Here is a 15,729-nt window from a genome sequence, read left to right as displayed (position 1 = left end):
GTAAAAACACTTTTTTGGTTAGTACATGGTTCCATATGTGTTATTTTTGATGTCTTCACTGTTATTCTACAATGTAGAAAATAGTCCTTATAAAGTAAACTCCTGGAATGACTAGGGTGTGTACAATCTGTTGACTGGTACTGTATGAACACTAGTATTCAGACATTACTCAGTCAGCAATGTCTGGTTGATCCATTTGATATGTCATGAGCACGTACTGTAGTTAGGATACGGTCCTAGTATTGACTGGATCAGGGGTATCTATGATTGGACCAGTCAGAAATAGAGTTATTGGTATGATATACTGGAGTGTATGTGTTTGTCCCAGGAGAATCTGCGGCCCCAGTTCGAAGCCAAGTACTCCCGAGTAGAGAGAGTAAACCCCATCTCTGGCAAGCCGGAGCCCTTCCAGCCCTTCACTGACAAACTCAGCAGACTCATGGTCTCTGTGTCTGGCATCTTCTTCATGGTAATGTTAGAGTTGCGTAAATTCGAATCTGGTATCAGGATAAATATAACAATGAGTCACCGATTTTATACTATGTATTTTTTATTAGCTAAGTCATAAATGGCAAATGCAACGTTTGTATATACGGGCTCACTGTAATACCACGCAGGGCAGAACAGAGAACTGACAGGATGTACGTAAACATTGTTCTGATACACATTATGATAGACGGAGTTCCAACCCGTCGGTTGGCCTATCACAGTAGAGACTGGGCGTGGTTTAAACTTGCCCAGCCTATCGCAGGCGCTCAGGCGGGTCCGCGCCTCTTGGCGCTTCTTCCTCCCTCCGTCGATGTATAGATCCTGACTGTTCAACCAACATCAGATAATATTTAATCATATATATGCTAATGGCTATAATGTAAAATACAGAATCCAACAAAGGTCAGGCAAGAGAGAACAATAAGGGTGAACAGAAATACAGAAACCCGCGATGGACCAAACCAAAATATACAACACTTTTACAATCAAGTGTATTTACCATATAGACATGAAAAAGTGTTTGTACACCAAAGAATAAGAGACATCTACCACTATCAGATTAGAGACGTATCAGATTAGAGCCATATCAGATTAGAGCCAACAGGTAGACTAGGCATCTACCACTATCAGATTAGAGCCAACAGGGAGACTAGGCATCTACCACCCCACTACCACTATCAGATTAGAGCCATAAGGGAGACGAGACATCTACCACCCCACTACAACTATCAGATTAGAGCCATAAAGGAGACTAGACATCTACCACCCACTACAACTATCAGATTAGAGCCATAAAGGAGATTAGGCATCTACCACCCCACTACAACTATCAGATTAGAGCCATGAGGGAGACTAGGCATCTACCACCCCACTACCACTATCAGATTAGAGCCATAAGGGAGACGAGACATCTACCACCCCACTACAACTATCAGATTAGAGCCCCACTACAACTATCAGATTAGAGCCATAAAGGAGACGAGACATCTACCACCCCACTACCACTATCAGATTAGAGCCATAAAGGAGACGAGACATCTACCACCCACTACCACAATCAGATTAGAGCCATAAGGGAGACTAGACATCTACCACCCCACTACGACTATCAGATTAGAGCCATAAGGGAGACTAGACATCTACCACCCCACTACAACTATCAGATTAGAGCCATAAGGGAGACGAGACATCTACCACCCCACTACGACTATCAGATTAGAGCCATAAGGGAGACTAGACATCTACCACTATCAGATTAGAGCCATAAGGGAGACTAGACATCTACCACCCCACTACCACTATCAGATTAGAGCTATAAAGGAGATTAGACATCTACCACCCCACTACCACTATCAGATTAGAGCCATAAGGGAGACTAGACATCTACCACCCCACTACCTCTATCAGATTAGAGCCAACAGGGAGACTAGACATCTACCACCCCACTACAACTATCAGATTAGAGCCATAAAGGAGACTAGACATCTACCACCCCACTACCACTATCAGATTAGAGCTATAAAGGAGATTAGACATCTACCACCCCACTACCACTATCAGATTAGAGCCATAAGGGAGACTAGACATCTACCACCCCACTACCTCTATCAGATTAGAGCCAACAGGGAGACTAGACATCTACCACCCCACTACCACTATCAGATTAGAGCCATAAGGGAGACTAGACATCTACCACCCCACTACCTCTATCAGATTAGAGCCAACAGGGAGACTAGACATCTACCACCCACTACCACTATCAGATTAGAGCCATAAGGGAGACTAGACATCTACCACCCCACTACAACTATGACTATACTGAGGCCTGTAATTTTCATCATACGTACACTTCAAACTTTTGTTATTGACCAAATACTTATTTTACACCATAATTTGCAAATAACTTCATTAAATGTGATTAAATGTGATTTTCTGGATTTTTTTCTCATTTTTTCTGTCATAGTTGAAGTGTACATATGATGAAAATTACAGGCCTCTCTCATCTTTTTAAGTGGGAGAACTTCCACAATTGGTGGCTGACTAAATTATTTTTTGCCCCACTGTATCTAGTCTCCCTTACGGCTATTTTTAAAGTTTGATTGTATTTTTGAAAGTGTTAGATAATTCTCAATCTGCATTGTGTCTTTTCTAAGAACAGTCCTTATCTGTGGTACTGTATATTAACTATATACCACACCTCCTCTGTCCTTATCTGTGGTACTGTATATTAACTATATACCACACCTCCTCAGTCCTTATCTGTGGTACTGTATATTAACTATATACCACACCTCCTCAGTCCTTATCTGTGGTACTGTATATTAACTATATACCACACCTCCTCAGGCCTTATCTGTGGTACTGTATATTAACTATATACCACACCTCCTCAGTCCTTATCTGTGGTACTGTATATTAACTATATACCACACCTCCTCAGTCCTTATTGATTAATTACTACACATAGGTGTATTATAAGGCATTATAAAGGTCATTAAAATAATGATACATACGTACTTCATAGAAACTGTTACCCTTCATATATTCTAACAACTCACATTTTAAGATTCATGATGTCATTTGTTCCATGTTAAGGACTATAACCTTGGAACAAAACTATTTGTCTCCCTCTTGCTGTTGCATGCAGTTCCTCTCTCTCTTCCTCCATTCCTCTAACCCCTCCCCCTTTCTAACCCCACCCCTCTGGCAGAACCAGGAAGTCCCTCCCCTTCCCACAAACTCTCTTCTGAGGAAACGAAACTGATCTGAGTCTCTCTGTCGTCTGCCTGTGTGAGAGTGAACAACCGTCCAAATGGCTCAACAGGGAGATCTGCTGGACCAGGACCAGTTCTGTTGTTCTGTCTGTCTGGATCTACTGAAGGAGCCGGTCACTATTCCCTGTGGACACAGTTACTGTAGGAGCTGTATTGAGGGCTGCTGGGATCAGGATGTTCTGAAAGGGGTCTATAGCTGTCCTCAGTGCAGAGAGACCTTCACTCCAAGGCCTAATCTGAGGAAAAATAACATGTTGGCTGAGCTGGTGGAGAAACTGAGGAAGACAGGACTCCAGGCTGCTCCCCCTCCTGCTCTGTGCTATGCTGGACCTGGAGATGTGGCGTGTGATTTCTGCACTGGGACCAGAAAGCAGAAAGCCCTCATGTCCTGTCTGGCGTGTCTGGCCTCTTACTGTGACACTCACCTCCAACCTCACTATGAATTTCCTGGTTTCAAGAAGCACAAGCTGGTCAAAGCCACCGCACAACTACAGGAGAAGATCTGTTCTCATCATGACAAACTGCTGGAGGTTTACTGTCGTACCGATCAGCAGTGTATCTGTTATCTGTGTACAATGGATGAACATAAAGGCCATGATACAGTGTCAGCTGCAGCAGAGAGGACTGAGAAACAGGTAAGACCAGAACAACTTGTTGGTGGCTGTCTGATAAACAAAGAATTAAAGATACAGTAGGAACTAAATCTGTTTGAATATGAGATCATTCAAATGAAATGGATCCACAGCAGAACAAATATGAACACAAACCTTGAGTATATAGATATGTTAACCCAGATTCTCCAAATGCATCACCATTTTCTAAAGTCAAACACTATTATCATTCTGAATGGCCTTTTATGAGTCCAAAGTTCAGTCTCAACCCCTTGATACATGTAGGCCTACCATAAAAACTATAATCATTCACATTGCAACATAATATAATATTGTAAAGGGACTTCCTCAGGATTGTAGACCTTCCTCTCTATGGGTCCTATGTCACATTACTATACTATTGATCTACTGGACTAATAAAGCTGGATAGCTCATTGAAGAGTGATTCTCCACAGAGGCAGCTGGGGATGAGTCAGCAGAAGGTCCAGCAGAGATTCCAGGAGAGAGAGAAGGAGCTGAAGGAGCTCCAACAGGCTGTGGAGTCTTTCAAGGTGAGTATTGTTGACCAGAGGAGACACACCATTTCACTTCTCTCCTCCAGTCAGAGAGAGAGAGAGGGGCCCCTATTCAATCCCACTGACCCCACTGTTGGGAACAGGCTGTCTGGACCCCTTTCAGAGAATAGACTGGTTCATGTAACCGACTGGGCTGCATCATCACATAACCATGAGTAACCATGACGACTCATGTCCCCTATACATTAAAATGGAACTGTCTCTCTCTCAATTGAATTAAATTCATAAGGCTTTATTGGCATGGAAATATATGTTTCATTGCCAAAGCAAGTGAAATAGACAATAAACAAAAGTGAAATAAACAATCAGAAATGAACAGTAAACATTACACTTGGAAGTGATTTGGGGGATGGGGGAGGGTCTATTAGAAGTTAGTAGGACTCTTTTATTTTCTCAGAAGTACTGAGTTTGGTTGGAGGATTTAGAGGTGTAAACCGTGATTGAACACACTCCAGAACAGTAGGTGGCGCCATGCACCTTTAATGTTGGTTTGAGGATCTTTAATCGTTGGTTTGTGGACCCACACCTCTTAAAGGATAGGGTGCAGCATTTCTACTTTTTGATAAAAAGCATGTGGGTTTTGTTGTTCAACTTCCTGCTACTCATGCCAGGACTATAGTATATGCATATGATTAGTATGTGTGGATAGAAAACACTCTGAAGTTTCTAAAACTGGTTCAATCATGTCTGTGACTATAACAGAACTTATGTAGCAGGCAAAAGCCCAAGGAAAAACTGTTCAGAAAAACAAAAATCCCTCTGGCAGTTCCCTGAATTGTCTTTGTCAAGGGAAATTAGATAGCGCCCAGTTTACAGTTCCTACAACTTCCACAGGATGTCACCAGTCTTTGGGTTGAAGTTAATCATTGGTGAAACGAAGAAGAGGCAGAGGTGACACTGTGGATTATGTTATGGAAGAGAGAAAACCGTGCATGTATTGTTGACTTGCTGTTATTGAATACAGATCGCCCCGTCAACAATTTGATCGATTATTAACGTTTAAAAATACCTAAAGTTGGATTACAAAAGTAGTTTGAAATATTTTGGCATAGTTTTAAGCAACTTTTGAAATGTTTTGTCATGACGTTGCGTTTTGGAAAGCTGTTTTTTTCTGGATCAAAACGGGCTTTATAAATGGACATTTTGGGTAAACATGGACGGAATTAATCGAAAAAAGGACCAATTGTGATGTTTATGGGACATATTGGAGTGCCAACAAAGAAGCTCGTCAAAGGTAATGCATGTTTTATATTTCATTTCAGCGTTTTGTGTAGCTCCGGCGACGCTAATTCATTTGTTTACATCTCGTTCAGGTGGTTCAGGGGGGTGCATGCTATCAGATAATAGCTTCTCATGCTTTCGCCGAAAAGCATTTTTAAAATCTGACATAATGGCTGGATTCACAACGAGTGTAGCTTTAATTGAGTACCCTGCATGTGTGATTTAATGAAAGTTTGAGTTTTATCGCGTATTATTTGAATTTGGCGCTATGCATTTCCCCAGGCTATTGGCCACACGAGACGCCTCCATATCCCCAAAATAAGATTTGAGGACCTCCATTATATCATAGAAGAAGAAGTTGGTCTGTGAGGGTTTTGTTGTTCCTGAGGAGGGCAACTATTATTTTTATTTTCAAGTATTTTCAGAATGTATTAAAGCCAAAGCTAAAGCTTCCCTAAACAATTCAATATATCAGTCAATATATTTTCTCTGATTTATTTTCTCTCCGTCAACCGTTCCATCGCATCTTAACCGTCTTACCGGGCGGGCACTAGGACCCGGGGAGGCTGCTGCTGCAGAGGCTGCTGCACCGCTCGTGACTGTCAGTCCTCCTTGTAGCTCATTGGTTAAGCTGTGGCTCGAGACTGTTAACAGTTAACGGACAGGAAACGGCTCTGACAGGACACATTCATGTCGAGGCAGTGATGTGAATGTGTGGTAAGTTAGAATAGAGAGAGAGAGTTTTCACTACTATAGACTTTGGTCATAATCAAAGCTTTGTTAACCAATAGGTTTTTATTTGAGGCTGCCTGTAAGTTACAGTGTAACAGACGTTACTAACGGTAACGGTGTCTTTTAAATTCAACATAAGTTATGTGGCGATGATATCTAGTTAACGTTGTATTTAATGTAGTGTAATGACCTGACTCGATCATAAAGGAACAATTGTCCAGACAGAGGATTGAGTTACGAATTGACGGTTTATTAGCAACTTTACACAGGCTACTGTTTGGCCTGAGCTCACGCCAAATAAATGAAAGATACCCCACAAGCCAATCGGGACCTTCTCTTGTGAAGCCCAGACGTCAGAGAGAGAACAAAGGCTGAAGCTTAACTTCCAATGCCCCGCCCCCTCCACGCCACTCCGCCAACCACCAGGATGCCCGGCATCAGAACATCCCAGGCATTCCTGTGATTGGCAGATAGCAGGTTGATTGGCATGTCGGACCCCGCGAACACTGGGAACTGGTAAGTACAACACAACCAGCTACTAGCCGAACACATAACACTCAGCTGTCTGTGCGGGTCGCTACAGTAGTTTTACTATCTGTGCCAGGCTATAAATGACACAGATAATATCTAGTTAACGTTGTATTTAATGTAGTTTTACTATCTGTGCCAGGCTATAAATGACACAGATAATATCTAGCTAACGTTGTATTTAATTGATCACAGCTTTCTGCTGTCCATGTAGAGTTTTTGGTAAAAAACATTACATTTGATTATTTTGTAAGCAAAAATTGGAAAAAAATCTAGTAGAGTAGAGCAGGACCAAGAGGTGTTCTGTACCTGTCTGTCCAGGAGGGAGAAGAGTAGAGCAGGACCAAGAGGTGTTCTGTACCTGTCTGTCCAGGAGGGAGGAGAGTAGAGCAGGACCAAGAGGTGTTCTGTACCTGTCTGTCCAGAAGGGAGGAGAGTAGAGCAGGACCAAGAGGTGTTCTGTACCTGTCTGTCCAGGAGGGAGGAGAGTAGAGCAGGACCAAGAGGTGTTCTGTACCTGTCTGTCCAGGAGGGAGGAGAGTAGAGCAGGACCAAGAGGTGTTCTGTACCTGTCTGTCCAGGAGGGAGGAGAGTAGAGCAGGACCAAGAGGTGTTCTGTACCTGTCTGTCCAGGAGGGAGGAGAGTAGAGCAGGACCAAGAGGTGTTCTGTACCTGTCTGTCCAGGAGGGAGGAGAGTAGAGCAGGACCAAGAGGTGTTCTGTACCTGTCTGTCCAGGAGGGAGAACAAGGCCTGGTGGACCTGGAGAGCAGAGTTCTGACTGAACCTGTCTATCTCTCTCTGTCTCTCTCTCTGTCTCTCTCTCTCTCTCTCTCTCCAGCGCTCTGCACAGTCAGCAGTGGAGGACAGTGATCAGATCTTTACTGAGCTGATCCGCTCCATTGAGAGAAGGAGCTCTGAGGTGAAGGAGCTGATCAGAGCCCAAGAGAAGGCTCAAGTGAGTCAAGCTGAAGGACTCCTGGAGCAACTGAAGCAGGAGATCGCTGAGCTGAGGAAGAGAAGCACTGAGCTGGAGCAGCTCTCACACACAGAGGATCACATCCATTTCCTCCAGGTAACTAAACTGTCTTGTTACATGTGATATGAAATTAACTTCATGGGAAATGTCTCTCTGTCCGTCCCATCTCTGTCATCTCTGTCCGTCTGTCCGTCCCTCTCTCTCTCTGTCCGTCCCTCTCTCTCTCTCTCCGTCCCTCTCTCTCTCTGTCCGTCCCTCTCTCTCTCTCTCTGTCCGTCCCTCTCTCTCTCTCTGTCTGTCCGTCCCTCTCTCTCTCTGTCCCCTCCCTCTCTCTGTCCGTCTCTCTCTCTCTCTGTCTGTCCCTCTCTCTCTCTGTCCGTCCCTCTCTCTCTCTCTGTCCGTCCCTCTCTCTCTCTCTGTCCGTCCCTCTGTCTCTCTCTGTCCTGTCTGTCCCTCTCTCTCTCTCTGTCCGTCCCTCTCTCTCTCTCTGTCCCTCTCTCTCTCTCTGTCCGTCCCTCTCTCTCTGTCCGTCCCTCTCTCTCTCTCTGTCCGTCCCTCTCTCTCTCTCTGTCCGTCCCTCTCTCCGTCCCTCTCTCTCTCTCTGTCCGTCCCTCCTCTCTCTCTCTCTCTCTCTCTGTCTGTCCCTCTCTCTCTCTCTGTCCGTCCGTCTCTCTCTCTCTCTCTGTCCGTCCCTCTCTCTCTCTGTCTGTCCTGTCTGTCCGTCCCTCTCTCTCTCTCTGTCCCTCTCTCTCTGTCCCGTCCCTCTCTCTCTCTCTGTCTGTCTGTCCGTCCCTCTCTCTCTGTCTGTCCATCCCTCTCTGTCTGTCTGTCCATCCCTCTCTGTCTGTCTCCCTCTGTCCTGTCCCTCTCTGTCTGTCTGTCTGTCTGTCCATCCCTCTCTGTCTGTCTGTCCGTCCCTCTCTGTCTGTCTGTCCGTCCCTCTCTGTCTGTCTGTCCGTCCCTCTCTGTCTGTCTGTCCGTCCCTCTCTGTCTGTCTGTCTGTCTGTCCGTCCCTCTCTCTCTGTCTGTCCGTCCCTCTCTCTGTCTGTCTGTCCGTCCCTCTCTGTCTCTGTCTGTCCTGTCCCTCTCTGTCTCTGTCTGTCCATCCCTCTCCTGTCCATCTCTCTGTCTGTCTGTCTGTCCATCCCTCTCTGTCCAGTCTGTCTCCCTCTGTCTGTCTGTCTGTCCATCCCTCTCTGTCTGTCTGTCTGTCCTGTCTGTCCTTCCCTCTCTGTCTGTCTGTCCCTCCCTCTCTGTCTGTCTGTCCATCCCTCTCTGTCTGTCTGTCCATCCCTCTCTGTCTGTCTGTCCATCCTCTCTGTCTGTCTGTCTGTCGTCCTGTCTGTCTGTCCATCCTCTCTGTCTGTCTGTCGTCCCCCTCTCTGTCTGTCTGTCTGTCCATCCCTCTGTCTGTCTGTCTCTGTCTGTCCCCTCTCTGTCTGTCTGTCCGTCCCTCTCTGTCTGTCCCCTCTCCCTCTCTCTCTGTCTGTCCATCCCTCTCTGTCTGTCTGTCTCTGTCTGTCTGTCTGTCTGTCCATCCCTCTCTGTCTGTCCATCCCTCTCTGTCTGTCTGTCCATCCCTCTCTGTCTGTCCTGTCCATCCCTCTGTCTGTCTGTCCATCCCTCCTGTCTGTCTGTCTCTGTCTGTCCATCCCTCTCTGTCTGTCTGTCCATCCCTCTCTGTCTGTCTGTCCATCCCTCTCTGTCTGTCTGTCCATCCCTCTCTGTCTGTCTGTCCCTCTCTCTGTCTGTCATCCCTCTCTGTCTGTCTGTCTGTCTGTCCGTCCCTCTGTCTGTCTGTCCATCCCTCTCTGTCTGTCTGTCTGTCCATCCCTCTCTGTCTGTCCATCCCTCTCTGTCTGTCCATCCCTCTCTGTCTGTCTGTCCATCCCTCTCTGTCTGTCTGTCCATCCCTCTCTGTCTGTCTGTCCATCCCTCTCTGTCTGTCTGTCCATCCCTCTCTGTCCATCCCTCTCTGTCTGTCCATCCCTCTCTGTCTGTCTGTCCATCCCTCTCTGTCTGTCTGTCTGTCTGTCCATCCCTCTCTGTCTGTCTGTCCGTCCATCCCTCTCTGTCTGTCTGTCCGTCCATCCCTCTCTGTCTGTCTGTCTGTCCGTCCCCTCTCTGTCTGTCTGTCTGTCTGTCTGTCCGTCCCTCTCTGTCTGTCTGTCTGTCCGTCCCTCTCTGTCTGTCTGTCCGTCCCTCTCTGTCTGTCTGTCCGTCCCTCTCTGTCTGTCTGTCCGTCCCTCTGTCTGTCCGTCCCTCTGTCTCTGTCTGTCTGTCTGTCTGTCCATCCCTCTCTGTCTGTCCGTCCCTCTCTGTCTGTCCATCCCTCTCTGTCTGTCCATCCCTCTCTGTCTGTCCATCCCTCTCTGTCTGTCCATCCCTCTCTGTCTGTCTGTCCATCCCTCTCTCTGTCTGTCCATCCCTCTCTGTCTGTCCATCCCTCTCTGTCTGTCTGTCTGTCCATCCCTCTCTGTCTGTCTGTCTGTCCATCCCTCTCTGTCTGTCTGTCTGTCCATCCCTCTCTGTCTGTCTGTCCGTCCATCCCTGTCTGTCTGTCCGTCCATCCCTGTCTGTCTGTCCGTCCATCTCTGTCTGTCTCCATCCCTGTCTGTCTGTCCGTCCATCTCTGTCTGTCTGTCCGTCCATCTCTGTCTGTCTGTCCGTCCATCTCTGTCTGTCTGTCCGTCCATCTCTGTCTGTCTGTCCGTCCATCTCTGTCTGTCTGTCTGTCTGTCTGTCTGTCCGTCTGTCTGTCTGTCTGTCCATCCCTCTCTGTCTGTCTGTCTGTCCATCCCTCTCTGTCTGTCTCTGTCCATCCCTCTCTGTCTGTCTGTCCGTCCCTCTGTCTGTCCGTCCCTCTGTCTGTCTGTCCGTCCCTGTCCCTCTCTGTCTGTCTGTCCGTCCCTCTGTCTGTCCGTCCCTCTGTCTGTCCGTCCCTCTGTCTGTCCCTCCCTCTGTCTGTCCCTCCCTCTGTCTGTTCGTCCCTCTGTCTGTTCGTCCCTCTGTCTCTGTCTGTCCGTCCCTCTCTCTCTGTCTGCCTGTCCGTCCCTCTCTCTCTGTCTGTCTGTCCGTCCCTCTGTCTGTCTGTCCGTCCCTCTGTCTGTCCGTCCCTCTGTCTGTCCGTCCCTCTGTCTGTCCGTCCCTCTGTCTGTCCGTCCCTCTGTCTGTCCGTCCCTCTGTCTGTCCGTCCCTCTGTCTGTCCGTCCCTCTGTCTGTCCGTCCCTCTGTCTGTCCGTCCCTCTGTCTGTCCGTCCCTCTGTCTGTCCGTCCCTCTGTCTGTCTGTCCGTCCCTCTGTCTGTCTGTCCGTCCCTCTGTCTGTCTGTCCGTCCCTCTGTCTGTCTGTCCGTCCCTCTGTCCGTCCGTCCCTCTCTCTCTGTCGGTCTGTCCGTCCCTCTCTCTCTGTCTGCCTGTCCGTCCCTATCTCTCTCTCTGTCTGCCTGTCCGTCCCTCTCTCTCTGTCTGCCTGTCCGTCCCTCTCTCTCTGTCCCTCTGTCTGTCCGTCCGTCCCTCTGTCTGTCCGTCCGTCCCTCTGTCTGTCCGTCCGTCCCTCTGTCTGTCCGTCCGTCCCTCTGTCTGTCCGTCCGTCCCTCTGTCTGTCTCTGTCTGTCCGTCCCTCTGTCTGTCCGTCCCTCTGTCTGTCTCTGTCTGTCCGTCCCTCTGTCTGTCCGTCCCTCTGTCTGTCCGTCCCTCTGTCTGTCCGTCCCTCTGTCTGTCTGTCCGTCCCTGTCTGTCCGTCCCCGCTCTCTCTGTCCGTCCCTCTGTCTGTCTGTCCGTCCCTCTGTCTGTCTGTCCGTCCCCTCTCTGTCTGTCCGTCCCCCTCTCTGTCCTGTCCGTCCCTCTCCTCTGTCTGTCCGTCTCTCTCTGTCTGTCCGTCCGCCCTCTCTGTCTGTCTGTCTGTCCGTCCCTCTCTGTCTGTCTGTCTGTCTGTCTCTCTCTGTCTGTCTGTCTGTCCGTCCCTCTCTCTCTGTCTGTCTGTCTGTCTGTCCCTCTCTGTCTGTCTGTCTGTCTGTCCGTCCCTCTCTGTCTGTCTGTCTGTCCGTCACTCTCTGTCTGTCTGTCTGTCTGTCCCTCTGTCTGTCGTCCTGTCTCTCTGTCTGTCCGTCCCTCTGTCTGTCTGTGTCCGTCCCCCTCTGTCTGTCTGTCCTCCGTCCCTCTGTCTGTCCGTCCCTCTCTGTCTGTCTGTCCGTCCCTATCTCTCTGTCTGTCTGTCCGTCCCTCTGTCTGTCTGTCCGTCCCTCTGTCTATCCGTCCCTCTGTCCGTCCCTCTGTCTGTCCGTCCGTCCCTCTCTCTCTGTTGGTCTGTCCGTCCCTATCTCTCTGTCTGTCTGTCCGTCCGTCCCTCTGTCTGTCTGTCCGTCCGTCCCTCTGTCTGTCTGCCTGTCCGTCCCTCTCTCTGTCTGTCTGTCTGTCCGTCCCTCTCTCTCTCTGTCTGTCCGTCCCTCTCTCCCTCTCTCTGTCTGTCTGTCCCTCTCTCTGTCTGTCTGTCCCTCTCTCTGTCTGTCTGTCCCTCTCTCTGTCTGTCTGTCTGTCTGTCCGTCCCTCTGTCTGTCCGTCCCTCTGTCTGTCCGTCCCTCTGTCTGTCCGTCCCTCTGTCTGTCCGTCCCTCGCTCTCTGTCCCTACCTCTCTGTCTGTCTGTCTGTCCGTCCCTCTGTCTGTCCGTCCCCCTCTCTCTCTCTCTGTCCGTCCCCCTGTCCGTCCCTCTCTCTCTCTCTGTCCGTCCCCCTGTCCCTCTCTCTCTCTCTCTCTCTGTCCGTCCCCCTGTCCCTCTCTCACTCTCTCTGTCCGCCCCCCTCTCTCTCTCTGTCCGTCCCCCTCTCTCTCTGTCCGCCCCCCTCTCTCTCTCTCTGTCCGTCCCCCCCTCTCTCTCTCTGTCCGCCCCCTCTCTCCCCTCTCTCTGTCCCCCCCCTCTCTCTCTCTCTGTCCGTCCCCCTCTCTCCCCCCTCTCTGTCCGTCCCCCCCTCTCTCTCTCTGTCCGTCCCCCTCTCTCTCTCTCTGTCCGTCCCCCTCTCTCTCTCTCTCTGTCCGTCCCCCTCTCTCTCTCTCTCTGTCCGTCTCCCTCTCTCTCTCTCTCTGTCCGTCCCCCTCTCTCTCTCTCTCTGTCCGTCCCCCTCTCTCTCTCTCTCTGTCCGTCCCCCTCTCTCTCTCTCTCTGTCCGTCCCCCTCTCTCTCTCTCTCTGTCCGTCCCCCCTCTCTCTCTCTCTCTGTCCGTCCCCCTCTCTCTCTCCGTCCCCCTCTCTCTCTGTCCGTCCCCCTCTCTCTCTGTCCGTCCCCCTCTCTCTCTCTGTCCGTCCCCCTCTCTCTCTCTGTCCGTCCCCTCTCTCTGTCCGTCCCCCTCTCTGTCCGTCCCCCCTCTCTCCCCCTCTCTGTCCGTCCCCCTCTCTGTCCGTCCCCTCTCTCTCCCGTCCTCTCTGTCCGTCCCCCTCTCTGTCCGTCCCCCTCTCTGTCCCCCCTCTCTGTCCGTCCCCCTCTCTGTCCGTCCCCTCTCTGTCCGTCCCCCTCTCTCTGTCCGTCCCCCTCTCTCTCTCTCTCTCTGTCCGTCCCCCTCTCTCTCTCTCTCTCTCTCTCTCTCTCTCTCTCTCTCCAGAGGTATCAGTCTCTCTCTCTCTCTCTCTCTCCAGAGGTATCAGTCTCTCTCTCTCTCTCTCTCTCTCCAGAGGTATCAGTCTCTCTCTCTCCAGAGGTATCTCTCTCTCTCTCTCTCCAGAGGTATCAGTCTCTCTCTCTCTCTCCAGAGGTATCAGTCTCTCTCTCTCTCTCTCCAGAGGTATCAGTCTCTCTCTCTCTCTCTCCAGAGGTATCAGTCTCTCTCTCTCTCTCTCTCCAGAGGTATCAGTCTCTCTCTCTCTCTCTCTCCAGAGGTATCAGTCTCTCTCTCTCTCTCTCCAGAGGTATCAGTCTCTCTCTCTCTCTCTCTCTCCAGAGGTATCAGTCTCTCTCTCTCTCTCTCTCCAGAGGTATCAGTCTCTCTCCAGTATCAGTGTATCTTCAGACTTACCCAGCATCGTTGTCCGTCCTCTTCAGTCCTTTGGAGATGTGAGTCAGACTGTGTCTGAACTGAGAGAGAAACTAGAAGACTTCCTTAAAGGAGAATGGACCAAGATCTCCACTACAGGTGTGTTGAAAACAATAAGAACATCAACTTTAGACCATTGAAAGTTCCCTACTAGTCATATACATGTGGAATATGGTCTGATGATAACATTCCCTCTCTCTGTCAATGTGTTTGTGTGTCTGTAGTGAATATAGTGGATGTTGTACTGCCTCCAGAGCCCAAGACCAGAGAACAGTTGTTACAATGTGAGTCTCTTTATTGTGAAGTAACCAACAGTCTCTTTTTACTGACACTCCTAACAATCCCTCTAGAAATATATAGCAATAGTAGATCTAATCAAAGACTGGGTCTCTATCTGACTCCTCATATTTCTCTGATTTGATCTCTGCTGTGCTCTAATCAAAGACAGGGGAGATACAGTATCTGACTTAACTTATTGTTCTGACTCCCCTCATTGGTCTCTGCTCTTCTCCCAGATTCCTGTCAGCTCACACTGGACCCAAACACAGCACACACACTCCTCTCTCTGTCTGAAGGGAACAGAAAGGTGACCTTTACAGGCCAAGTCCAACCATATCCTGACCATCCAGACAGATTCACCTACTGGTGGCAGGTTCTGTGTAGAGAGGGTCTGTCTGGACGCTGTTACTGGGAGGTGGAGAGGACTGGTGGTGTTGCTACAGCAGTCTCATATAAAGACATCAGAACGGGGAGAGATCGTAGATTTGGAGACAATAACAAGTCCTGGAGTTTAAAGTGCTCTAGTGATGGTTATTGTTTCAGACACAATAATGTTGAGACTGAAGTATCAGGCCCTCAGTCCTCCAGAGTAGGAGTGTACCTGGATCACAAGGCAGGTACTCTGTCCTTCTACAGTGTCTCTGACACAATGACCCTCCTCCACAGAGTCCAGACCACATTCACTCAGCCCCTCTATCCTGGGTTTAGTCTCTATTATTATAATAATGGTTCTGCTGAGCTGGTTAAACTGTAAACTTATTTGTTATTAATTAAAATTCAATACAATGTTTTAATCTTGTACATTTCCATGAATCATGATGTCTGGTGTTGATGTATATTGGTTGTCATTCAGAACCATTGATATGTTTTCTCAGTTGGTTCTCTGTCTCTATGTAATTCTCCTCAGTATCATTGATCAGCTTGTTGGCTCGGTCCTAATTGATGTGTTCTCTGTCACCTGGAGCTGCATGGAAAATGGTCCAGGAACTAAAGGACAATTCAGGACTAGTCAGCCCACTACAAGCTGGTATCACTTCCTTTCTACTAAACTATATGGTCTGGTTTCCCAGATGAATCCTAGTCCTGGACTAAACAGTATGTTCAATGTAGATGTCCAGGAAACCGGCCCTAAATGTGTCATCTTTCATCCTCCCATACTGCTCAGTCCAGCAACATTAAACCTGTCCAGCAGGTGGTGCTGTTGACCAAACAATAAAACCAGCAGATATCTTGACTTGCCACTCAGTATATCAGTAATGTTCAGAATAGTACTTTAATATCATTGGAGATTGATGGTCTTTTTAATCCACTATCCAGAGTCAGGAACAGATGAAGTTAGGTCTGCTACTGTTCAGTGATTAAATATGATTTATGGTGATGGGAAATAATAAAAACACTCAACTTCATCTAGTAATAGTTTTCCTTTGTTATTTATTCCAAGGTGTGTCTTTAACTTGTAAATGTATTGTGTGGAGGTGAGCTAGTGGTGTGGCTGATAGAATAGAATGAAGAGGGAGGAGG

General features: G+C 48.6%; 1 protein-coding gene across 2 annotated transcripts; it reads left to right on the top strand.

Moving 5' to 3' along the window:
* Positions 1-3,223: 3,223 nt before the first annotated feature.
* On the top strand, positions 3,224-15,002 carry LOC135536150 (tripartite motif-containing protein 16-like). 2 transcript variants are annotated; one of them, XM_064962540.1, is made up of 6 exons: positions 3,224-3,898; positions 4,330-4,425; positions 7,771-8,004; positions 13,869-14,028; positions 14,154-14,213; positions 14,445-15,002. In XM_064962540.1, the coding sequence occupies exons 1-6, from the start codon at positions 3,302-3,304 to the stop codon at positions 14,960-14,962; spliced, it is 1,665 nt and encodes a 554-aa protein (XP_064818612.1). In that variant the 5' UTR covers positions 3,224-3,301; the 3' UTR covers positions 14,963-15,002. The 2 variants fall into 2 exon arrangements, with proteins under 2 accessions (XP_064818612.1, XP_064818611.1); XM_064962539.1 differs by lacking the exon at positions 7,771-8,004.
* Positions 15,003-15,729: the final 727 nt, after the last annotated feature.

This window comes from Oncorhynchus masou, unplaced genomic scaffold, assembly GCF_036934945.1.
Source record: "Oncorhynchus masou masou isolate Uvic2021 unplaced genomic scaffold, UVic_Omas_1.1 unplaced_scaffold_564, whole genome shotgun sequence".
Taxonomy (NCBI): Eukaryota; Metazoa; Chordata; class Actinopteri; order Salmoniformes; family Salmonidae; genus Oncorhynchus; species Oncorhynchus masou.
This window is presented reverse-complemented; position numbering and strand designations above follow the sequence as displayed.